The sequence below is a fragment of the Ruditapes philippinarum genome, unplaced genomic scaffold (genome assembly GCF_026571515.1).
Source record: "Ruditapes philippinarum isolate M1 unplaced genomic scaffold, ASM2657151v2 ctg2553_1_1_1_1, whole genome shotgun sequence".
In the NCBI taxonomy this organism is placed as follows: Eukaryota; Metazoa; Mollusca; class Bivalvia; order Venerida; family Veneridae; genus Ruditapes; species Ruditapes philippinarum.
In genome coordinates this window covers 54,420-79,722 of record NW_026860601.1, presented here as the reverse complement: position 1 = coordinate 79,722, position 25,303 = coordinate 54,420, and the positions used below count along the sequence as shown (strand labels likewise).

The 25,303-nt window shown below is 33.3% G+C and overlaps 1 protein-coding gene across 1 annotated transcript in view; it reads left to right on the top strand.

Annotated features, from left to right (window-relative positions):
- The window catches only part of LOC132712750 (proteasome adapter and scaffold protein ECM29-like), an 82,028-nt gene that overhangs the window by 16,972 nt on the left and 39,753 nt on the right, over positions 1-25,303 (top strand). The window contains exons 15-27 of the mRNA XM_060695178.1: positions 548-651; positions 1,404-1,533; positions 2,190-2,466; positions 5,138-5,229; positions 6,997-7,131; positions 7,692-7,836; positions 8,224-8,420; positions 8,753-8,854; positions 11,169-11,282; positions 12,157-12,364; positions 13,262-13,445; positions 16,481-16,598; positions 19,281-19,451. Of these exons, the coding sequence (XP_060551161.1) occupies positions 548-651; positions 1,404-1,533; positions 2,190-2,466; positions 5,138-5,229; positions 6,997-7,131; positions 7,692-7,836; positions 8,224-8,420; positions 8,753-8,854; positions 11,169-11,282; positions 12,157-12,364; positions 13,262-13,445; positions 16,481-16,598; positions 19,281-19,451 (1,977 nt within the window). The remainder of the gene's footprint in view (positions 1-547; positions 652-1,403; positions 1,534-2,189; positions 2,467-5,137; positions 5,230-6,996; positions 7,132-7,691; positions 7,837-8,223; positions 8,421-8,752; positions 8,855-11,168; positions 11,283-12,156; positions 12,365-13,261; positions 13,446-16,480; positions 16,599-19,280; positions 19,452-25,303) is intronic.

Here is a 25,303-nt window from a genome sequence, read left to right as displayed (position 1 = left end):
AATCAAAAGGGATTAGCTTTTAGTTTATACGAATTTTTTTAGCTTAATTGTGTTGGAAGCTATAAGCTTATTAAACGTCCTCAAATTCATTCCTAGAACCAACCAGTACTAAGCAATAACTGTAAAGTGTGTTGCTCAAGGAAATTCTACCTCAAACAACAGCTTGCACAGCTTGTTGGGTCTGAGCCCACACAGCCAGCAATCCTTAGATTATTAGTCTGACATGTTAACCACTCAGCCCTGCTGCCATTATTTGCTTTTGCCACCAGCGATAGGCCAGTCTGCTGTCTGACCATGCTTTAAAGGCGACGAACATGTAATGATCATATGCTGAATAAAGAATTGAATTGAATTGAATACATAATTTGAATCTGTGACAGAAATCTGTTTAGAAAGACTACAGCTTCTTCATGAAAATGAGAATAAGATGTAAAAGTAAGAAAACAAGAAATTTCAATAAAAGCAATTTATCATGAAAGTCATTTCACTGTATTGACAAAATATTAAAGAGTAAGAATTTACTTTTATGAATGATGTTGTTATATAGGAAGAACCACAGGCTAGGATGATGGCTGTGCAGTATTCGGAGCGTATATTTCCCCAGGACCATGTCACCTCCAGATATATCCTCTTACTGGCTGCTGGTGATCAGTATGTATTCAACCTTTTATTATTTTATATATTTTCTAGCTCAGTTTAGCACAAAGTGCACAATGGTGAGCTTTTTGGTCATTTAGATTATTATTATTATAAAAAATAATATTGGAAAACAAGGTTATGTAGGATTATATAGGAAAATACTGTTAAAATCTTTTTGTGGAAAAGGCCTGCAGGCTCTTAGAAAAGTAATATAAAACATGCCCCTGGATTTTAAAAAAGCTCCCTCCTGGGTGTCATTTACTTTACATTGACTTATGTAATAAACTTGTCTTTGATGTTTAGCATGTAACATCACCTTATGGTCCTCTAATAATTGTATGAATGATGCCCCTTGGGTCAAAATTGGCCACTATCTTAGGGTAATTTAGTTTAAAAAACATACTCGGAAATCTCATTTAAATCTTCTAGTAGTAAACAAGATGCCTTAGATATTTGGCATGTTTTTCCTAGCCTATCTCTACTAAAATCTTATCAATAATACAGCTGTGATAAAAAAGTCGCAACCTGTGTGATCATACGATTTGCTATTGTATTGAAGATTTATGTACTTATTTTAGCAGTCAATCACAGGTGACCAATCTAGGGCGAACTTGATCCTCTTTTTATCCTTTTAATCTGACAAACTCTGTGTCTACAATTAATGATTACTAAATTGTTTTACAAGGTTTATTGTTATGTAAAATATATTTTTTACGTTTTTTGGAGATATAGTATGATAAAAATAATCTTATTTTATTATATAGGAAAGAAGATATTCGTATAGAAGCTATGAAAGGTTTACACCCTCAACCAGTTAGTGAGAAGCAATCTACTCAACCGGTTGAAACTGTACTCCCAAACTTCACAAACATGGTAGAATATATCAAGGAAAAGGTAATACTGTTCTCAAAAAATTATATTATTTGTTTTGATGGATGCATGAAGTTTTTCACCTTGAGACTTTTTTTTTCAAAAATGTAGTTATCAGATTTGGACTACTTTATTACTTTTACCAAAGGAGTGTTTATAACCTATTTTGCCAAATGTGGTATATATTAAAAGATGATATATATCAAGACCATATAGTCACCTAAAAAAAATATGTACATCTAGGCCCTGTGATTAGTCTGCTTTGATTGACATTTAGATTTCATAGACATTTATAGGGACACATTTAAATCTACTTGTGTGAAACTGTAGGGCCTAGAGATTTGATATTTGGCATGAAATATTGCCTTAGGTATCTGTACAACAGTTATATAAACCATTTCATAAGCCTAAGTGTCGGTTTTGTAGCATTGACTCATATTAAATGGGAACGGGGGGAAGTCTTTTACTTTACATTACCAGTTTTAGGATAATCATTAAACATGCATGTATAAGACTTCATGATGTAGAGATAACTTCTCTCTTATTCAGATATTTGCGTGTAACATTGCCTAGTGGATGTCACAAAATTAATATAAGCTAATGTCCCTTGGTTCTTAGATGCCACTACACAAGATGACCAATCTAGGGATATTATGACCCTCTTTTTCCCATTTTTTCAGGCTGATATTCGTATTACAACACAGAACAGATCTGTTGTTGCCAACCATACATTACCATTCAGTCCAGCAGCATTCAACGAGGTCTTATTGTACCTACGAGCGTGTCTCGCACACAGTGCTGGCCTGAAACCTGACATGGATGGGATAGCAGATATGAAAGATCAAGCCCCGAAAATATCCAAATATGTTAAAACCCTTCTGACTGGAAGCAGGCTGGATGCTAGTCCAGTCAAAACATACATAGACCTTGTACAACTTCTTCTCAAAGCTGTTGGAGGTGAGAAATACATTTTTTACCACCTCCTTGCTTTATACATGCAATTGTTTTATTAGCTCAAAACTTTGAAACTGAAAATTAAAAAAAATAATAAAGTAACAAATTGAAAGTAGATCGAAATAAACATTCTTATTTCAAAACACTGACATTACCTAAGTTATTTGACTATGGCTTTTATATAGCAAATCATGCCAGGTTTTTTTTCATATTTACTGGAGGTGTATATGTTGTTAACATCACAAGTTGCTTTTTTCTGGCTTAAGTATTCTGAAAATTTGGTAACATATGTATTCTTATGCAAGCATACTGTATGTAATTTTCCAGGCTGAATGGATTTTAAGCAGAAATGAATACATTTTCCCTTCTTTAGAAAGGGCATAATTATATGAGTTCAATTAATGTGAATAATGATTTTAGAGCATATTAAAGCATATTAAATGCTTATCACCTGTAGAAAATAGCACCAAATGTGAAATTATTTGTTTTAAAGGTAGCATAATAAACAAAGTAACATTTTGACTTCCATACAAGATACAAATCAAGTTTACACACAGTTTTCATTTGTGTTAAATAACAGGAACATCAATGATACAACTCTTTCGAGAATCGACCATAAGAATGTGAAACCTACAAAATTTTACAGTTTTTAGATTTCATTAAAGTATTTCATTACATATAGCTTTACATCCTTTAATCTGGGGCAAGGTCATTTGCTTGGAGGTTGTTATTTAAGCTGTGTAAATACCTTCAAGAATTTAAAGTTTTTTATCAGATTCAAAGTTACACTACCAAGGGTAAGTTGATTTGACTTAATCACTTTGCCACACGTAATACAGCGATAGGCAATGTAAAGTGATACTGGTTGGAGAAATAACTCCGACACTAAATCACATACTTTTTGTAATATCGTAATTATCTTCCTGTATATTTTAAATATTGAACCACCTAAATAAAGTTCGGTTCAAAGACTTTACATTACACTACAAAAATTATGTATGAAAATGAGAATTGGTACTTCTTTAAGGTCCTGAATGGGGTATAAAAAACATGGTCTTTTTACCCCTCAACAGTAGATAAAGTCGTCACTTAAATTTTTAAGTAAAAAATGACAGGAAAATCAGCATCATTAATTTATTTTTACATCTTATATGTTTTATCTATTTTTTGTTGATGTAAAAACAAGTTTTCAAAAATATTTCCCAAGTCAGTGGCCTGTGGTCAATACATTTCTAACAACCTCATTGTAATTTAGTAAAAAGAACGTTTTGAAGCAGTTTTTGCCAACGAAAAGTTTCGGTTATTTGAAAAATATTAAAAAGTTTACCAACTTACAAAAAATCATCACATTCTGCCCTGCTCCTATACTACTAGGTGACCATGTGCTTTTTTGTTAAAAAACAAAGTTAAAGAAATTATATTTCTCAAGTGTCAGGGTTATCTATGCGTCGGAGTTATCTCTCCGACCAGTAGCTATAAAAAAAACTACGCATTTGATTGTGTGTTTACAGAATGTTTATATATAACAAAATGAATCATTACTTTTTAATTTTGTTGGAAGTCATTTGATGATCAAGTTAATGCCTCAAATCTATATTAATACTTAAAATGTATATGATTAAATCTGGATCAGTATTTTGTATTGGCAGTTAGGACTCAGGATTTGATTACATGTATATTTAAATATACAAAATACATGTATGTTTTTCAAATTCATCTCTTTTTTTCCTATCCTTAAAGAAACTTTGTTATTTTGACAAGTTTCCGTTGGTACAAAATGACATTTTCCACGTAAACAATATGACCAAAGTACAGGCAAAAAATTCATGATAGACAATTTAGATTTACACTTTCATTGATATAGATATAGTGTTAATACAATGTGTGAATAAACAGTTCCTTTATCATTATACTCCAGTCTCATGCTGAGATAAAATTTTGAAAAATTGATTTGAAAATTTTAAACCCAGGTAAAGAAAAACAACAACAAAATTACTTACCCATATGCCAATGCAAACATTTTAGATACAGTAAATTTAATAACATTAAAGGAATGCCATTGAGGTACAAAAACCGTAAAAACATAAAATTGAAAAAATATCTTAGTAGATCAACTTGGGTACTTGAGAAATTAATATATGAAAGAGATGATAAAGAAGTATACTCAAAAATAAGTTGAAAATTGACATGAGCTGCGTCACGACAAAACCAACATAATGCGTTTGCGACCAGCATGGATCCAGACCAGCCTGCCCACCCGCGAAGTCTGATCAGGATCCATGCTGTTCGCTTACCAACCCTATTACAAGTAGCAAAACTGGTAGCCAACAGCATGGATCCTGATCAGACTGCGCGAACGAGCAGGCTGGTCTGCATCCATGCTAGTCATAAACCCATTATGTTGGTTTAGTCATGATGCGGCTCATTATTATTATGTAGTATGACTCTTAGCCTGTTTGAGTAGGAAAGTGTTTACAGACTTTTCCTTTTTAGGTCAGTTTGCACAATAAAAATTATTATATGAAATTTTGCATACAAGTTATTGGTATAGACATAAATCAAATATAAAAATCTCAAAATTAAATAATACCAGTCATGTCATGTCTAAAAACTTCAGTAGAGTGCTTTTAAAATTTTAAAAACACATGTAATTTGGTTTCTTTTGTTGGTTTAGGTGTTACACCAATGTATTGTTTACTGGAAGTTGTTGCCATGGCAGAAGATCATCTTGTTGACATGTTTGTTGATCAGCTTCCCTGGATAAAGGTATTTGTTATTCAAACTTAAAATAAAAGAAAAGTCTTCTTTAGAAACTACAAGATCTTGAGTTAATATAATTATTTTCAGCTTGACTATTGAAAGAATAGGATAGGCTTGTGTACTCACCTCTGTGCCGGTGTCACAATAACACTTCTGTTAAGTTTTTGTGTGCAAGTTGGTATCTTCAAAATGGTATCTTCTGGGATTGTCTAACATGACAGGCACAGGTCTCCTTTCTTACTGAGCGGTGTTCCTTTTCTTACTATCATATTCTGAGAACATTGGTGTGTGCTGTCTTACAGAGTATTACATTACCCTGGTGTTAAAAAGGCTTATATCTTAAAAACTTATAATCTCATTGTGAGAGTATTTTCTCATTGACTGGGAAGTGTTTTATCTCATTGGGAAAGAATTATCTCATTGGGGAGAGACTACTATGAGGTGTATACACATCAGATTTCTGAGTTAAAGTCCTTGGTGACTACAGCATATTTCTTTATGAAATGTGTCAAATCACATACCCATTCCGCTTTTGCAACTCCGTAAAAATTGTATTTAGTATATAAATATAGCATAAAGAGGCATTTAATGTGTTAAATAGAACATTATATTCATTTTTATATCTTTTTAACCGTTAGATAAATGATTTATTCTGCGGCTGAAATCCGGTACAACAAAAAGACAATAGTTTCCATTCTATTGAACCAAAGCTGTTTAAAAAAATCACAAAAACACCAAAAAGCTTACTTTATTACTATTGAATCATTCTGTTATTGCATAAGAAAGAATATACTATTTTGAAAGTACATTTATCTAAATTGGTGTTGATGGTCATATCTAAATTTTGGATCAATACTTACTCACCAAGTGTTTTGAGGCTGTGAAGAATGATGCTGTTGGTAACTTTTTACCTCAGTAGAGGTTATTTTAATTAACACATAGAGTGCAAAGTACATGTATACAATGTTTGTTTAAAGTTAAATGTAGGAATACACAGTGTGCTGAGGAGTTGTAGTCTTTATGATTGCATGTTACCTGTCTTACATCATTATCCACAATTTCATTAAATAATATCTCCTCCAAAACCACTTGTTAGATTTTGACCAAACTTCACAGGAATTGTCATTGGGTGACCATCTATAATAGTTTATTGATTAATCTTATGTCATTTAAAGTGGATGAGTAATGGTTTCAGTTCTCATCTGATTTCACATATTTAAACTTTACCCAATAACAAGTATTGATAATCTATCAAAATCACAATTTATTTAAATTATAAAAATTGTGTTTTTTGTCAGTTAAAGATATTGATAAGCATTTTTGACTTGCTGTATGTCTTACTCTGTAAACATTGAATATTTCTGTGAAGTATTGTTTTAAATTTTGTTAATTACCCATTCTGCCTGAAATATTTTCATGCTTATATTCTTTGATTACACATTTTCTGTCCAAGGCAGTGTAGTCATATATGATAAAATAATTTCTGTCAATTCACTTTTTCCATGAAGATGTTGTCCCTCTGAAAGAAATTTTCTACCAAAGGTAATGTTGTCATATACGATGGAAAAATTATTTCTCATCACTTTTTCCATGAAGATTTTAATTGATTGTCCCTCTGAAAGAAATTTAAACTATCACTTGTAAGTTAAAGATGATAGGGGACTATGACCCCTATAGGTTTTCTTTTACCAAGTAGGATTTCTACATACATTTATATAATATATGATAAGTGTTTTCAAGAATACAGTAAACAATGTTGACTTTTTGTTACAGACATTTGTGTTTTCCATGAAAGATGATATAAGAGATTTAGCTGCCAACTTGTATGCTATTGTGATTTGTAAACAGAAAGATGAGGACAGGATTCTTGAAGCTCTCACTTCATTTCATACTTCACTATCAGATAAGGTATTGTGCAATGTTGAATAAATAGAATTACTTTATAGTAAAGGGACATTTTCTGCCTCCCCAAAGGGGAATTCTTATAGCTTCTCACTATGGAAAATAAAAAGCTGGCTAACTGTAAACAGAACAAAAGATAACAATAGAGTTCATTCCATAACAATAGAATAAGGGTCATTCAATGAGGGTCCAATGACCCTGGATGAAGCGAAAGAAAATCATGAAAGAAATGACCTCTTATTCCATTTGCACATCTGTCCTTCCATTAATCCATCTGCCAATCATTCAGAATAGCTTTGGGGCCCATATAATGGTAAACATACAATAGCCTCATTGCATAACAATAGAATGAAGGACAATGTTCCTTATTTATTAAAGAAAATAACAAAAAAGGAAATGCCCCCTGAGTACTTGGTAGAACTTACAACAGTTCCAAAAATTACAAATCATTAAAATCATTTACTTCATCAATATCATTAACAACAATATTGTTGCTTTTGATTGCTGTTACAGTTCTGTCAATAAGAAACAGAAATGTTAATGTATTTCTATTTTTTATGTAAAAGAATATAGAAACACAACATGGAGGATTATTGGCACTGGGGTATTTGATTGGACAGCTTTTGAGAAGCAGATGCAATCAAGAAAGTCAAGGGAGCTCACTCTGGCAGAAGATTGAAAAGAGGATAGAGTTGTCTGTACTTGCAATTGGTTGGTATCTTATTTAAAAGTAATTTGTCTTACGTTTTTAATTGTATTACTTGTATTACTAAGGGGTAGATTTTTTCACTCACACTAATGATAAATGTATGAAAAATTCTGTTTGAGTGTAAAAATTCTGTTTGAGTGTGAGTTTTAAAAAGAATGACATGACATAGTCATAAGCAGACCATCCTATACAGTCTAAATATTTTTACTATCAATATATTTGTCAAGCATTTATTTTAAAGTATTAAACTGGGCTTAGTCATAATATTGATAATAATAAACAGGATGTTTTTATCCTGATTCTTCCTTTGGCCACCATTATAAAAGTTACAATTAATGAACCATGTTCACCTGTTTAGTTATTAGTGGTATAATAAATCTGTTATTCAGCAAGGCTAGTTAAAGTATCTGAGGAGACAAACCCTATGTTGTGTGGAGGTGCATGTCAAGCCATTGGTGAGATAGGGCGTAATGCAGCACTACCACTGCCCCCTGGTGGTGAAAGTTCAGATGATGGGGAAATAACAAAACTCTCAACTGTGAAAAACCTTGTCTCCATTATCAAGTCTGGAAAAGAAACATCAAAGGTTAATCTTCTTTCCTAACATAAGGATCTTTTTTTCAATTTATTGCTTAAATTCAGTATTCCTTATATCACAAACTTACATCTTTTGTTGTTAAAAAAAACAACAACAGCATGATTTTACTTTCTGTCACATTCTTTAAAGCAAGCTGTACTAGTTCCTCACATTCATTCAATATTCTATGCAGGATTTGAATTCTTGTTGGCTAGAGATATAGTAAATACAATTAAACCATTTAGGTTCTTTATGATTGGCAGTTTCTGTTTCAAATGTGGTTTATTAGCTAGACAAAGCATTTAAAATTGTCATTATGAGCAAGATATTTTCTAATCTAGAGTAAAGAGAGAGCAGCACTGTGCCTGGGACAGCTGTGTGTTGGTGAGGGAACATTTCCACACAGAAAAGTTGCCATTGAAGGACTTCTAGATTCAATACAGGTAAAAATAAGATCATTAGATGAACACAATCTTTATAAGTAAATTCATTTCAAAAATCATATTGTTGTTTCATGAAAATACTTTATGGTGTTATATTTGTTAATAATGTACACAGACCCTTTACCAAGCAAGAATGCAAACTATACACAACAGTTACTTCCCCTGATCAGTACAGTAGAATATGTAAAAAGAATGTAGCATAGCTTGACATACATATGAGAAATTGGCAAGAATGTATATAGATAGGATTACCCATTTGTGAGGCATTTTGGAATGATGTCTTCCAGTAATATTTTTATACCCCCACAAACAAGGTTAAGGGGGGGTATATAGGAGTCAGCTTGTCGGTTTGTTGGTCGGTTGGTCAGTCTGTCGGTCCACATCATGGTTTCCGCAGATTACTAGAGTTTGGAATGAGGTATTGTAATCAAACTTGGTCTGTTGCAACCTTATGTGGAAACTTCGTTTGGTATTGTATTTGGACCCCCTGGGGTCAAGGTCACTGTAACTAAAAATAGAAAATGGTTTCCGGACAATAGAGTTAGGAATCAGATATTGTTATCAAACTTTGCATATAGCAAGCTTATATGAAGACCTGGGTTGGTATTGCATTTTGGCCCCATTGGGTCAAGGTCACCGTTACTAAAAATAGAAAAATGGTTTCCCGACAATAACTTGAGTTAGGAATTAGATATTGTAAGCGAATTTGGTGTATAGGAAGCTTTTATGAAGACTTGAGTTGGTATTGCATTTGGACCCCCTAGGGTCAAGGTCACTGTTACAGTGTTATTTAAAATAGAAAAATGGTTTCCGGAAAATAACTAGAGTTAGGAATGAGATATTGTAATCAAAAATTGTGAAAAGGAAGCTTATTAGGAGACCCCAGTTGGGATTACAATTAATTGAAGTATTTTTATGTACACAGTTGATAGTTTGTGTTGAAATTTTTCTTCAGACTACTTATTTTTCAAAAAGTCAAAGTTGCTGGTGGGGGTATTAATCACCTTCAGTGATAGGTCTAGTTTTACTTTGAATTGTTGATAGCTACTCCCAAATTTAATGTTTTTTACTCAAAAAGAGATTACTCAATACTGTGTGTACTCGCCCTGTGCCAACTTTGTACCCAGACTGAATCTGTACACATGTCAATATCATTGAGGATATCATTATATGTTGTTTCAATAAATAAACTGTGTTTGAGTGTGTGAACAAGTGTGTTGAGTTAACTTTAAATATGCCTCCCATCAGTAACTTGAAATGAAATATAATAATGAAATAAATAACTCATTTTGCCACATTTACTGCTGCATGAAAAAGAAAAAAAGAGAAGCAAAAAATGATTATTAATCAAATTTAAACATGTGAACGTTTCTTGTTTCTTTTGCGTTTTGCCTTTTACTTGAGACAGAAATGTCCTATTTTTGTTTACCAAGTGGTCTGAGTTCAGTACAGGAAATAATGTATGTCAGGATTTGAGATTTTGTTTGTTAGTCAGGTTATATTATTATCAACAAGTTTGTCCTAGCTTATTATCAAACTGTATAAAATATGAATAAGCTTGAAAATAAAATCAATGATTTATTGCTATTTTAGCTTATTTTGTTTACGATTGTAAGCATGGGTTGGGACATGATTTCCTCTGAGTCATTATATAAGGAAAGCCTTCGTATAAACATTTGTTGTCCATGACTATATCAGTAAACAACATATACACATGTATATTGAAGTTTGTAGGTCACATGCAGCAAATACAATTGTATTTTCCTTTAATAGATATGATATAGGCTTTAGAAATTATGTAATTGTTAGCTACAATGTATTAAGAAACAGAAGAACTTAAAAGTGAATTTTGTGAAAGATTAAAACTAATAAGTATGATTTCTTAACTTACCAGGTATTTCAAAAGTCCTCTTTGGTATTTTATTTAGGGATGTCGGTAGCTGAGTTAATGTTGTCAACTTGCCTCTCACCACTGTTGGAATTTGGATTCTTTCATGTGAGGAAGCTATAGAACTAGGTTATGGAATGTCGCTGGTTCTACTCAGGTGCCTGCTCATGCCTGAAATAATTCACAGAGTGGCACCTAACGTCTTCCTCCACCAGTAAAGCTGCAAAGTTGCCATATGACTTTCACAGTATTGGTGTTATACAAACCAACTAATGTTTTTTCTAACAAATTACATGATATTTTATATAACATGAATTGCATATGTTGTGTGTTTATAATTAAGATATATGGTAAACATGTTTAAACTGTTAATTAAGAGCCACTGGTAAGGCTGTTCATTCTTACATTTTGCATTTACTATTTCAGAGTAAACAAATAGATCTACATTTTACAATAGGGGAGGCCCTTGTATATGCCGCACAGGGGCCGACATCACCTGCAGCACGAGATCTCTGGACACAGACCGAGGAAGAGTTCAAGGTCAGTGTTGAATAAATTGTGATGTTTGTTTTTAAAGTATGTGTTGAGCTATAATTATCAAAAATATACTCATAAAAATTAACATAGTCATATTTTGTTCATATTCTTAGTCATATTTGAAGAGAGTTTTAGTGAAAAATTTATTATCTCCTCTACAGATATACATGTAGATTATACAGATATTTCATATCGGATCATGTATATCACACTTACAGTATCCATATAGAATTCTTTCTTGTTTTTTTGTTACAATATATTATCAACATTATTATTTATGCAATATAACAGACCATACATTGTTGACCAATTCCCTTCAATGCAAATTGAAATGCATGTATAAATAAAGAGGGAAACATTCTGATATGAAATAATAAATATTTCTTTTCTGCAAAAACTACATAAATATTCACTTCAAACTTAAGGTACTTGTTCTTTATAAAGGGCAGGTAAGTCTGCCAAGCACTTTTGAAGAATTATGTTCCCTTTTTTCTTGCTTTGATTAAACTTTAATGAGAAAAGTAAATACTTCATGAAACATAAACAAAAAATGAGATTAACATAAATATGATAGGTCCTGATGATTTGAACTGGTAAATTGTCGGGTACTTACATTTGATTGGTTGTAATGACAATTTCTGATATAGCTGGCTTTTATAATTGACTAAAGACAGAGGTACATTCTTATATTTTAATAACTTTTAAAAGTTTGTCATTTGTTATAGTTTTGACAAGTTAAATGCTTTTCCTGAATTTGAAATATAGATTGATGTGTTCTCTAGTAAATCTGTTGCCATAGTGATATAAAATTGATTTTAAATCAAGAAATGTAATAAACATGGGCCATTTCGTGAACAAAATATTTGATATATTTTAGGCCTCGGTGGGTAATGTGGAAGATGAGGTAGAATGGTATCTAACCACTGTGCTAACACAGTATGTACAGAGTTCAAATCCTCATGTGCGTCAGGCATCGAGCATCTGGCTCCTGGCTCTGGTCAAGAAGTGTGGTTCACATCCAGCTGTTCAGGCCAGACTGACAAGTCTTCAATCAGCTTTCATGCAGCTCCTCTCAGAAATTGATGGTACAATGTTGTTTTTTATTTCAAGAAGAAAATAATTTGAGCCGCTGCACGACATAACCAACATAGTGTGTTTGCGACCAGCTTTGATCCAGACCAGCCTGCGCATCCGCGCAGTCTGATCAGGATCCATGCTGTTCACTTACAAACCCTATTACAAGTAGAGAAACTGATAGCGAACAGCATGGATCCTGATCAGACTGCGGGGATGCGCAGGCTGATTCAGATTCATGCTGGTCGCAAACCCATTATGTTGGTTTTGTCGTGACACGGCTCAAATGTTTTGTTGGCTGAAATGTTTTTAAGCAGAAGTTATGATTATAAATTTGTTTAAAAAAATCAAAACAAAAGAACTGAATTTTGTGACAGTGAAATAAACCTCTTTAGTTTGATGATATGGTCTGTTTGATATTTATCTACTAACCATGGAATGAGGGGCATTAAGTTTATCAGCCATGTTTGTTTGAATACCATACAGTTATGCTTTAACTTGATATCTTACTTTCAATTTTGTCTTTATTCCTGACATATTTGCAACTGCCTTAGTAAACAAGATTTGCAACATATTTTACTTAAAGGGAGTTTTTATGTATTAACTTTTCTGACAAAAATCAATTATACAAGAAATAGTTGGGCAATCTTACTTACCCTTGGGGTCACGATCGTAAGTCTGTGTTCAAATAAATAACCTTTTATAGATTGAAAAATCTTGTTAGCAAGAAATTAATAGAGTTCATGTTGAGATATATTTAAACTTAATCATTTTTCCCTTTAAGCATAAAAACTTCTTTATTTAATATAAATGAATGAATGAATGGAAAAAGCAAGTGGCAAATTTGTAAGAACTACATTGTATTTTGTAGTGATTGTAAGAATGGAAATTTCTATGTTTATTTCTAGAGATAACTCAGGATATATCATCTAAAGGTTTAGGCCTGGTGTATGAAATATGTTCAGCAGAACAGAAGGATGTTTTAGTGTCAAGACTTGTTGACACACTAATGACAGGGAAAAGACAGCAACCTAAAGTGTCTGGTGATACGCAGGTGTTTGAGGAAGGCAGCCTTGGTAAAACACCTGAAGGGTTAGTTCTGGTCGTACTTAACCTCATTCCTGAAGCTTTTTGCATTCAACTTTTGTTTTGTAGCACATAAAGTTTTACATCCAAGAATGTCATCGATTTTAGATTGTTTAACCAATTTCAGAATTGCTTACTAATGTCCCTTTTGTCCTGCTTTTGTTTTTAGCTCACCTGTCACAAAGTGACAGGGTGAGCTTTTGTGATCGCTTTTCGTCCGGCGTCCGTCGTCCGTCGTCCGTCCGTCGTCCGTCGTCCGTCGTCCGTAAACTTTTACTTTAAATGACATCTCCTCATAAACCACAAGGCCAATTTCATCCAAACTTCACAGGAATGTTCCTTTGGTGGTCACCTTTAAAAATTGTTCAAAGAATTTAATTCCATGCAGAACTCTGGTTGCCATGGCAACCGAAAGAAAAAACTTTAAATATCTTCTTTTAAAAAACCATAAGAGCTAGAGCTTAGATATTTGGCATGAAACATCTTCTAGTGAGTGTCTACCAAGTTTGTTCAAATAAAAGCCCTGGGGTCAAAATTGGCCCCGCCCCGGGGGTCATGATTTTCCCTATATGCATATAGTAAAAACTTAAAAAATCTTCTTTTAAAGAACTCAAAGAGCTATGGCTAAGATATTGAGCATCAAACATGTTATAATAGGTGTCTACCAAGTTTGTTCAAAGAAAAGCCCTGGGGTCAAAATTGGCCCCGCCCCAAGGGGTCATTGATTTTCCCTATATGCATATAGTAAAAACTTAAAAAATCTTCTTTTAAAGAACCAAAAGAGTTAGAGCTAAGATATTTAGCATGAAACATGTTCTAATAAGTGTCTACCAAGTTTGTTCAAATAAAAGCCCTGGGGTCAAAAATGACCCCGCCCCGGGGGGGTCATTGATTTTTCCCTATATATGCATATAGTAAAAACTTAAAAATCTTCTTTTAAAGAACTCAAAGAGCTATGGTTAAGATATTTAGCATCAAACATGTTCTAATAGGTGTCTACCAAGTTTGTTCAAATAAAAGCCCTGGGGTCAAAATTGACCCCGCCCCGGGGGTCATTGATTTTCCTTATATGTGTATAGCAAAAACTTAAAAAATCTTTTTTGAAAAAAACCCAAATAGCTAGAGTTAAGATATTAAGCATGAAACATCTTTTAGTGAGTGTCTACAAAGTTTGTTCAAATAAAAGACCTGGGGTCAAAATTGGCCCTGCCCCGGGGTCATTGATTTTCCTTATATGTGTATAGCAAAAACTTAAAATCTTCTTTGAAAAAACCCAAATAGCTAGAGTTTAGATATTAAGCATGAAACATATTCTAGTAAGTGTCTACAAAGTTTGTTCAAATAAAAACCCTGGGGTCATAACTGGCCCGGCCCCAGGCGTGTCATTGTTTTTAACTATATGTGTATAGTAAAAACTTTAAAAAAATCTTCTTTTAAATAGCCCAATGAGCTAGAGCTTAGATGTTTAGCATGAAACATTTTCTTATGGGTGTCTACCAAGTTTGTGCAAATAAAAGCCCTTTGGTTAAATTGGCCCTGCAATGTTTGGGGGGGGGGGGTCGTTGGGGCAGCCTATATACAGGTGAGCGACCTCAGGGCCATCATGGCCCTCTTGTTTGTTTTTTAATCCGGCACAAATGTTATAATCCTGAAACTCTGTCCATTAATCAATTAACATTTGTTAAAGTCAAAACCAACAGGAACATATTGTGTTCCTTTTTTAGCTCGACTATGCAAAGTATATGGAGAGCTGTCCGAATCGCCCAGGCTTCCGCGCCCAGATTTCAGATTAAAGTTTTGGTGCAGTAAAATTTTTCTTTACTATAACTTTGTCATTTCTTAAGGTATCAACTTCAAACTTCAAATATATGTTATTTATCATCATCCCCATCTTATGTGACAAAGTTCATAACTCTAGCACCAATATTTTCAGATTAATCTCCCCTTGAACTTAGAATTTTCCTTAAAAAATATTATTTTTTACTGTTACTTATTTATTTCTAAAGGGATCAACTTCATACTTCAAATATATATACCTTATCATAATTCACATCTTATGTGATAACGTTCATAACTCTAGCACCTATATTCCCATAAACTTTGATTTTTTTACTAGAAAAATGTTATTTTTTACTATAACTTTTTTAGTTTTAAAGGTATCTACCTCAAACTTCAAATACTTATTCCTTATCATCAATTACATTTTATGTGACGATGTTCATAACTCTTGAAGCAATATTTACAGATTTATCTCTCTTTGAACTTAAGAAATATTATAACTTCTTTACTTTTTAAGGTATCTACTTCGAACTTCAAATATATATTTCTTATCATTACACACATGTTGTGTGACAAGGTTCATAACTCTAGCATGACTGTTTCTAGAGTTATTCCCCTTGATCTTGGAATTTATGTTATTTTACTATAACTTAATACATAATTGATTTTTCTTACATAGTTTTGTCCTCCTTACTGCGTCCAGTATTTTATTAGTCAAGCTTCGCTGTCTCCTATGACAGCTCTTGCTGAAATTGATAATTAGAGTGCATTCCTTTCAGAATCATTAATGCTTTCTTTAAAAAAATCTTTAATAGTCAAAGATTGATTATCAGACAGTGAGAATAGGACTCAGTAAGGTCAATAAAATTAAGAAAACTTGGGATGGGAAACACTGAAATATGGTGCATCTATGACCATTGGACACATTTCTTGTTTTAGTATTTGAAAGTTATTCATCACCTGCAGATGGTTTTGTTAATGTCTTTTTCTTAAAGAATACATATACATTTAGTTTGTTGTCTGCTTTTAACATCAGTAAGAGAAAGAAAATTTCACCCTGTGACCTCTACTATGTTTTTGTGACTAATTCTAAGTACAAAAAGAATGCTTTTACTAAATTTGCTGCACACCACAATAATTCTTTTTTCCAAAAAAAAGTAAAACATTTTGTTACTCTATATTTTTAACAAAAGAATTAAGTTCAACTATTTGAACTTTAACCATGTTATGTATTGTGATGTGATCTATGATGTGTATTTTAGGGGAGGATTGTCTACATATAAAGAGTTGTGCTCTATAGCTAATGAGTTAAATCAACCAGATCTCATCTATAAATTCATGCATCTAGCTAATCATCATGCTATGTGGAACTCAAGGAAGGTATGATTATGTGCTGTTAAATGTTCAAGCATGTTTTTTGGTACTTTTTAACTTGTCAGTTTCAAGAAAAAGACAAGGTTTTATGAATTTTGCAGCATTGTTGCCGTCCTTGTGAATAAACTTTAAAGTAGCCCATTATTCAAACATTTTTAGCTCACCTGTCACAAAGTGACAGGGTGAGCTTTTGTGATCGCTTTTCGTCCGGCGTCCGTCCGTCCGTCCGGCGTCCGTCCGTAAACTTTTGCTTTAAATGACATCTCCTCATAAACCACTGAGCCAATTTCATCCAAACTTCACAGGAATGTTCCTTTGGTGGTCACCTTTAAAAATTGTTCAAAGAATTTAATTCCATGCAGAACTCTGGTTGCCATGGCAACCGAAAGAAAAATCTTTAAATATCTTCTTTTAAACAACCCTAAGAGCTAGAGCTTAGATATTTGGCATGAAACATCTTCTAATGAGTGTCTACCAAGTTTGTTCAAATAAAAGCCCTGGGGTCAAAATTGGCCCCGCCCCGGGGGGTCATTGATTTTCCCTATATGCATATAGTAAAAACTTAAAAAATCTTCTTTTAAAGAACTGTAAGAGCTAGAGCTAAGATATTTGGCATGGAACATCTTCTAGTGAGTGTCTACCAAGTTTGTTCAAATAAAAGCCCTGGGGTCAAAATTGGCCCCGCCCCGGGGGGTCATTGATTTTCCCTATACGCATATAGTAAACACTTAAAAAATCTTCTTTTAAAGAACTGTAAGAGCTAGAGCTTAGATATTTGGCATGAAACATCTTCTAGTGAATGTCTACCAAGTTTGTTCAAATAAAAGCCCTGGGTCAAAATTGGCCCCGCCCCAGGGGGTCATTGATTTTCCCTATATGCATAAAGTAAAAACTTAAAAAATCTTCTTTTAAAGAACCCAAAGAGCTAGAGCTTAGATATTTGGCATGAAACATCTTCTAGTGAATGTCTACCAAGTTTGTTCAAATAAAAGCCCTGGGGTCAAAATTGGCCCCGCCCTGGGGGGTAATTGATTTTCCCTATATGCATATAGTAAAAACTTAAAAAATCTTCTTTTAAAGAACCTCAAGAGCTAGAGCTTAGATATTTGGCATAAAACATTTTCTAGTAAATGTCTACCAAGTTTGTTCAAATAAAAGCCCTGGGGTCAAAATTGGCCCCGCCCCAGGGGGTCATTGATTTTCCCTATATGCATATAGTAAAAACTTAAAAAATCTTCTTTTAAAGAACTGTAAGAGCTAGAGCTTAGATATTTGGCATGAAACATCTTCTAGTGAATGTCTACCAAGTTTGTTCAAATAAAAGCCCTGGGGTCCAAATTGGCCCCGCCCCAGGGGGTCATTGATTTTCCTTATATGCATATAGTAAAAACTTATAAAATCTTCTTTTAAAGAACCCAAAGAGCTAGAGCTAAGATATTTAGCAAGAGACATGTTCTAATGGGTGTCTACCAAGTATGTTCAAATAAAAGCCCTGGGGTCAAAACTGGCCCCGCCCCGGGGGTCATTGATTTTCCTTATATACATAGCAAAAACTTAAAAATCTTCTTTGAAAAAACCCAAATAACTAGAGTTTAGATATTAAGCATGAAACATCTTTAAGTAAATATCTACAATGTTTGTTCAAATAAAAGCCCAGGGGTCAAAACTGGCCCTGCCCGAGGGGTGTCATTGTTTTTAACTATATGTGTATAGTAAAAACTTAAAAAATCTTCTTTTAAAAAACCCAATGAGCTAGAACTTAGATGTTTTGCATGAAACATCTTCTTATGGGTGTCTACCAAATCTGTTCAAATAAACAAATAAAAGCCCTTGTGTTAAAATTTTACCGGGGGGGGGGGGGGGGGGGGGGGCTATATACAGGTGAGCGACCTCAGGGCCATCATAGCCCTCTTGTTAAAGTTATCAACATGAAACTAAGTATACTTGCTTATCATGACATATTTATTTTAGCTTGATTGTGAAACATGTTTTTGCAGCTTATGTTAATCATTTCGAGTAGGCTTCCTGGAACTAACCAGTACTGGTGTCATATGAGGGATCATTATTGTGATCCCAGTAGGGCTTGGACCCACAATACCTCGGTTGAGAGGCAGACACTTTAACCACTAGGCCACCGCTCCCTTAACTCTGCTTACAGTGCTATTGTTGTCCATCTTATGACCTAGTAAATCACTTAAAAATGAATCAAGTGACATTGTAGGAACCCTAATGGCTGATTAGTTATACAAACTATCTTAGAAGAACTTGCTGTATATGACTGAGAGTTCATTTCAGATTTAGGATAAGCAAACTCTTAGAATGACTATATATCCTTCCTTGCCAGAAATATTGCAGATACAGAATTGTGAGGTCTGCCATTAAGGTCACTGACTTCAAATCACTTGCCCCTATCTGCTAAAGGTTCAATTCCCATCAGGCACTTTTGATTCTTTCATGTGATGAAGCCCTCCAGATAGCTTACAAAAGGTTTCTTTGTGGTTCTACTCAGGTGCCCTATGCCTGATAAAATGCTTGCAGGGGCATATGACTTTTACAGTGTATGGTGTGATTTAAAATCCACCAAAACAAACAAACTACCAACATTATGTTAATTGTCGAAATATATCTGTTATATTCAACTTTGCTGTAACAAAGTAATTAGTTACTATTTTTGTATGTTTTATGTAGGGAGCAGCATTTGGTTTCAGTACTATAGCAGCTCAAGCCGGGGAGCAGCTGGCCCCTTATTTACCACAAATTGTCCCCAGATTATACAGATATCAGTTTGATCCTAATCCAAAAATACAACAGGCAATGAGTAGTATTTGGAATGCCCTGGTGCAGGATAACAAAAACACAGTAAGTTATATTACAGTTACATGTACACTAATGCTAGTTACAGGCAATGAGTAGTATTCGGAATGCCCTGGTACAGGATAACAAAAACACGGTAAGTTATATTACAGTTACATGTACACTAATGCTAGTTACAGGCAATGAGTAGTATTCGGAATGCCCTGGTACAGGATAACAAAAACACGGTAAGTTATATTACAGTTACATGTACACTAATGCTAGTTACAGGCAATGAGTAGTATTCGGAATGCCCTGGTACAGGATAACAAAAACACGGTAAGTTATATTACAGTTACATGTACACTAATGCAAGTTATAGGGAATAAGTAATATTTGGAATGCCCTGGTGCAGGATAACAAAAACACAGTAAGTTACATTATAACTACACTAATGCTAGTAGATACTGATTTTAATACCAATGAACATGATTTTGTTCATTTTAGGAAATAAACTACTGCAGAAGTTATATGGTTTAGCCAAGATACCAACATATGCTTAGAAATATAGTGAGAAACTGCATTTCCATGTTTCATTTTAATATCATGGATAATTATGGTAGAAATTTCTCATTAACAGTCATTTAAATTTTTGCTTTATCTCAGTTTTGCTATCATTTAACAATTAAACCTGTGGTGTGTTATCCTGTTTATTATTAAATCTATAGGGTTTAGTCCTGTAAAAAGGAAATGATGCTGACAGGTGAACGAAAAAAATCGCAAACTTTTACATTTATGTAAATCATTATGTTGATAACTTTTATTTCTGGTAAAATAGGGTGCAGTATTAGCATAATCTGTCTGTAGAATATTTTCAGTTTTTAACCAGGTTTTCAACGAAAACCGGGTTATTGTAATGCCGAAGTCGGCGGGCAGGCGTCAACTTTTTGTTTCCTCTCAATAACTTGAGTTTGCTTTGGCCTATTGACACCAAACTTGGTGTGTAGGTAGCTTATATCAAGAGGCAGCTTGGGATTGCTACCCAGGTGTCTGTGATCAAGGACATCAGGGTTGCCAGCGGACTTAAAAAGTCAGTGAAATCTGATATTATTTCAAGGTCAGGAAATTGTTAGGGAATTTTGAAAATTGGTCAGTGAAGATTAAAAATCCTGAAAAGTCAGGGAAAATAATTTTGAAGAATTTTCCTTATATGTATAAAGTAAAAACTGGAAAAAAACATGTTCATCTCTTTTAAGAGCTAGAGCTTAGATATTAAGCATGTAACATCTTCAGTGAGTGTCTACCAATTTTGTACAAATAAAGTCATTGGGTCAAAATTTGCCCAGTCAAGGGGGTCATTGATTTTCCTTATATGTTTATATAAACTTAAAAATTCTTGTAACAAACCCAAAAGAGCTAGAGTTTAGATATTAAGCATGAAACATTCCAGTGTGTGTCTACCAAGTTTGTTCAATTAAAGTCCTTGGGTCAAAATAAGCCCCACCCCTGGGGGTCACTGATTTTCCTTTTATGTACATAGTAAAAAACAAAAAAATATCTTCTTGAAAAACCCAGAGTTAGAACTGTGATATTTGGTATGAAACATCTTTTAGTAAGTGTCTACCAAGTTTGTTTAAATAAAAGCCCTGGGGCTAAAATTTGTCCAGTTTGGGGGTCATTGATTTTCCTAGTATGTATATATAGTAAAAACTAAAAAGTCTTCTTTTAAAAAAAAACAAAAGAGCTAGAGCTTAGATATTTGGCATGAAACATTTTCCATTGGGTGTTTACTAACTTTGTTCAAATAAAAGCCCTGGGGTCAAAATGGAGAGTTTTTATATTCAGATGAGCAATTTCAGGGCCATCATGACCCTCTTGTTATTAATTATATTGGCTATGGCAGTATTCTGTAGCTCAAGATAGTAGTTTTGCTTCAGACTTGATCTTATCAATAACATTTTACTGAACACAAAACTACCAAACTTAGATGTATAAAGCATGTTTTATTGACCATATTGTTAAAAGCATTAAAAAAAACCAATAAAAAAAAACTTATGTGTGCAGGGCTTTTTTTTACAGGTTGGGGAAGGAGCCCTGCCCTTAATTTTGGGGATAAATTAAACGGTATATTTGCAAAAGGGGAAAAAAAAACTTGATGTAAAAACGCTTGATTTTAAAGAATTTCTCTTTCTGTAGGGGAGGTGGAGACCGTTTAAGTTTGGTAGTTTTGGTCAGTGAAAAACCTAATTTGGTCAGTGAAAAGTCAGGGAATTTTATTTATCTATGGTGCTGGCAACCCTGAAGGTCAAGGTCACTGTTACTAAAAATAGAAATTCAGGTTCCGCTCAATAACTTGAGTTTACTTTGGCCTATTGACACCAAACTTGGTGTATGGATACCTTAAATCAAGAAGCAGCTTGGGATTGCTATCCAGGTGTCTGTGATCAAGGTCAAGGTCACTGTTACTAAAAATAGAAATTCAGTTTCTGCTCAATAACTTTTGTTTGCTTTGGTCTATTGACACTAAACTTGGTGTATGGATAGCGAATATCAAGATGCAGCTTGGGATTGCTACCCAGGTGTCTGTGATCATGGTCAAGGTCACTGATACTAAAAATAGAAATTCAGTTTCCGCCTAATAATTTGAGTTTGCTTTGGCTTATTGACACCAAACTTGGTGTATGGTTAGCTTATATCAAGAGGCAGCTTGGGATTGCTATCCAGGTGTCTGTGATCAAGGTCAAGGTCACTGTTACTAAAAATAGAAATTCAGGTTCCGCTCAATAACTTTTGTTTGCTTTGGTCAATTGACACTAAACTTGGTGTATGGATACCTTATATCAAGAGGCAGCTTGGGATTGCTACCCAGGTGTCTGTGATCAAGGTTAATGTATTTAGTTTTCATGTTAAAACTTGAGTTTGCTTTGACCTTTTGACACCAAACTTGCTGAGTGGCAGCTTTGGATTGCCACTTACATATCTGGGAGCAAGGTCAAGGTCATTTGCTTACAATAGAATTTTCAGCTTCTACTCAATAACTTCAGTGCACTTTGACCTATTGATTGCTGTCACATCAAAACTTAGTCGTTGAAAACCTGGTTTTCATCGCATTGCGGCGCTTCTTGTATTTACATGTATCCCTTAAACTTCTGGAACTACAAATGATTAGCCTTTTCCTTTAGTATAGAGCTAAGCCAGCCTGCACATCCCTGCAGTCTTACTAGGCTTAATACTGTTGACTGACCAATTTTAAACTGATATCCTCAAATTTGATATATTACCTCAAAATTGATATTGAACAGTTCCAAAACTGGAAACTGGACAAGTCCATTTAAATAAATCAGCAGGTTAGGATTTGGGCTTGTCTTGTCACCCCATTATTTTGTTCTATATTTAAGCTAATCTTATCCCTTTAGTTAATATATCCCTCATGTTAAAAAAAAGTCTATAATTTCTTGTTTTAATATTGACCTTCTTTACTGGTAAATTGTATATGGAATGATGATGCATAGATCCCTGACCTTTCTAATTCTAATTATCAGACTGGTGGATACAATAAGAATTTAACCACAACATTTTGACTGCCCTTTAACTTTGCCCAACCCAATACAGTGGTTCTATGTGAATGTTGTCATGGAAAAAATGTAGCAATTAGCTTAGTATTTGTTTACAAGGAACGTGACTGTTTATCAGATATTGTTTTTCCTACATCAAAAGCCTACCAAACTGTGAAAAAACAAGTCCAGAATTCATTATCACTTGTTGTTTTCATGTAGGAAAAAAACGTATGGGCAGAGTCTCTGTAAATAAACAGGTAAAGGCAGATCTATTTGTGTGATATATACCTGTATGCTTAAAATCTGTTGCTGTGCCTTATGAATTTGTTTTGATCCTGATATTGATCCAATTTTTTGCTCGAGGAATAACAAGAGCTATCCTATTAAATCCTGTTTAAGTTTGAATACCACCTCAAATAGTCCATAAATATATGACTTTGAAACTTTGCACACTTGTTTACCATCATGCCTTTAACCTGTAGGTAACTCTATCAAGCATTTTGACAGAAATATGCCCCTTTTCCTACTTAGAATTCATTAAAGTTTTGTGTACCATCTCAGATAGTATAGAATAGTCAGGCTCGCTGTCTACTGACAGCTCTTGTTTTATCTTTTGTGAGTAACTTTCTAGATCACTTCATACAATGTAGAAATCATAAAACTACAATAAATATGAAACAATTACTATTTACCAAAAAATGAAATAATGGATATATGCTCTTTTTCATTTATTATAAATAACATTAACTCAAGGCACATGAAACATTAAATGACAATGGTTCCATTTACCAGATTCTTGAAAACTCTTTTTTTTTCACAAGCTTTACCTATTTATTATTGACTAATATACTTTTTAATACTTTTTAATGGTGTACTTGAACATTCAAACTTACTATCAAATTAAGTGTTGTAACCTTTAACTGTCTTAGTAGCATAAAGGAGTCTGTAGTTCGAAATTTTGATTTTTACTTTTAATTGACTTTTTGAAATTATAGCTTTGTGTGATATAAATTCATTTTCTGTATTTTCTATTTATACATCCAACTTTTAATATTCCAAGCAGATAGTCACAAACGAGTACTGTAAAAAAAAAAAAAAAACATACACAAAGAAACAAAACAAAATGTCAAAAAAACATCAGATTGACAAGAATCATTTTGGCCCTGGGAAGTGCATATGTAAAATATACCAGTGAATAAGTGATAAAGAAATATTGTACAAATTGTTGAAATAATGATGCTAATACCGGTTGTCAAAATACATTGAACTGATCTCTATAAAACTTATTTGGCCTACTAGTTTTATACTAAAAACTACTCCAATAGTTATTTATTGTTTTCCCCACGAGTTTTCTAGATTTTATTCCTCAAATTATTTTTGTTTTTAACATGTGTCCAGAAAACCAGTAAATTGATTTATCTCGGTTAAAAGAGTATATCATCACTTTAGTGCTGTAATGGGTTAATTCCTAGCAAAATTTGATATAAGTTAACCCATTTCTGCACTTAAATAACAATATTATGAAACATGTTAGAGACATTATGTATGATACCACAAACTGATGGCATTACACATAAAATATTGGCTAATTATGTCATGTTATTTAATATTTGAGTGAAATATGGAATATATTTTCACGAAACAAGATAAAATGCCACATATTTTCATGAGCCGGGAAAGCAAGTGAAAATATGTGGCATTTTATCATGTTGAGATATATACCATATTTCAATAAAAACAAAAAAATAACCTTTTTATTTAATTTCATTATCAAAGAAAAATGGTAATGAACCCCCTTGCTTGCTGCAATTGTACAGCGCACAGTAATATATTATTTATAGATGCGTCTTGTTTTGCACGCAATATTTAGTGCTACATTGTGATGTCACGTAAACAACTCTTTAAACGTCTGTACAGCATTAATGACCGAATTAAAGATATTGGTGTTCGGATTTATTTTCTTAGTTAGACCATTTTCTATCATTCTAGATAGTTTTTATCACAAAATTCAACAAAAAGTTGTTTTGAATTTATCAGATTTTTCAAACAAAATGGCGAAAGAAGTCCCTTAAAATAAATATTAGTTTTGACTCCACCCACTTTCATATTCATATTTCACATTTATTTTTAAAAAATATGAATATTTTTAAAAAATATGAAAAATGTTTGACTGATATAGCACCATATTTCATGGGTATAATAAAATAAAAACAACATATTGATATCAACTAAAATTTTATACTGAAAATCAAACAGCATTAAGACTACTTTGATCTTTTATGTAAATTTCACATGACTTCAAACATTTCAGTCACGTTTTATGTCAAGTGATTCTCTACATTGTAGTCAGTGTAAAACTGT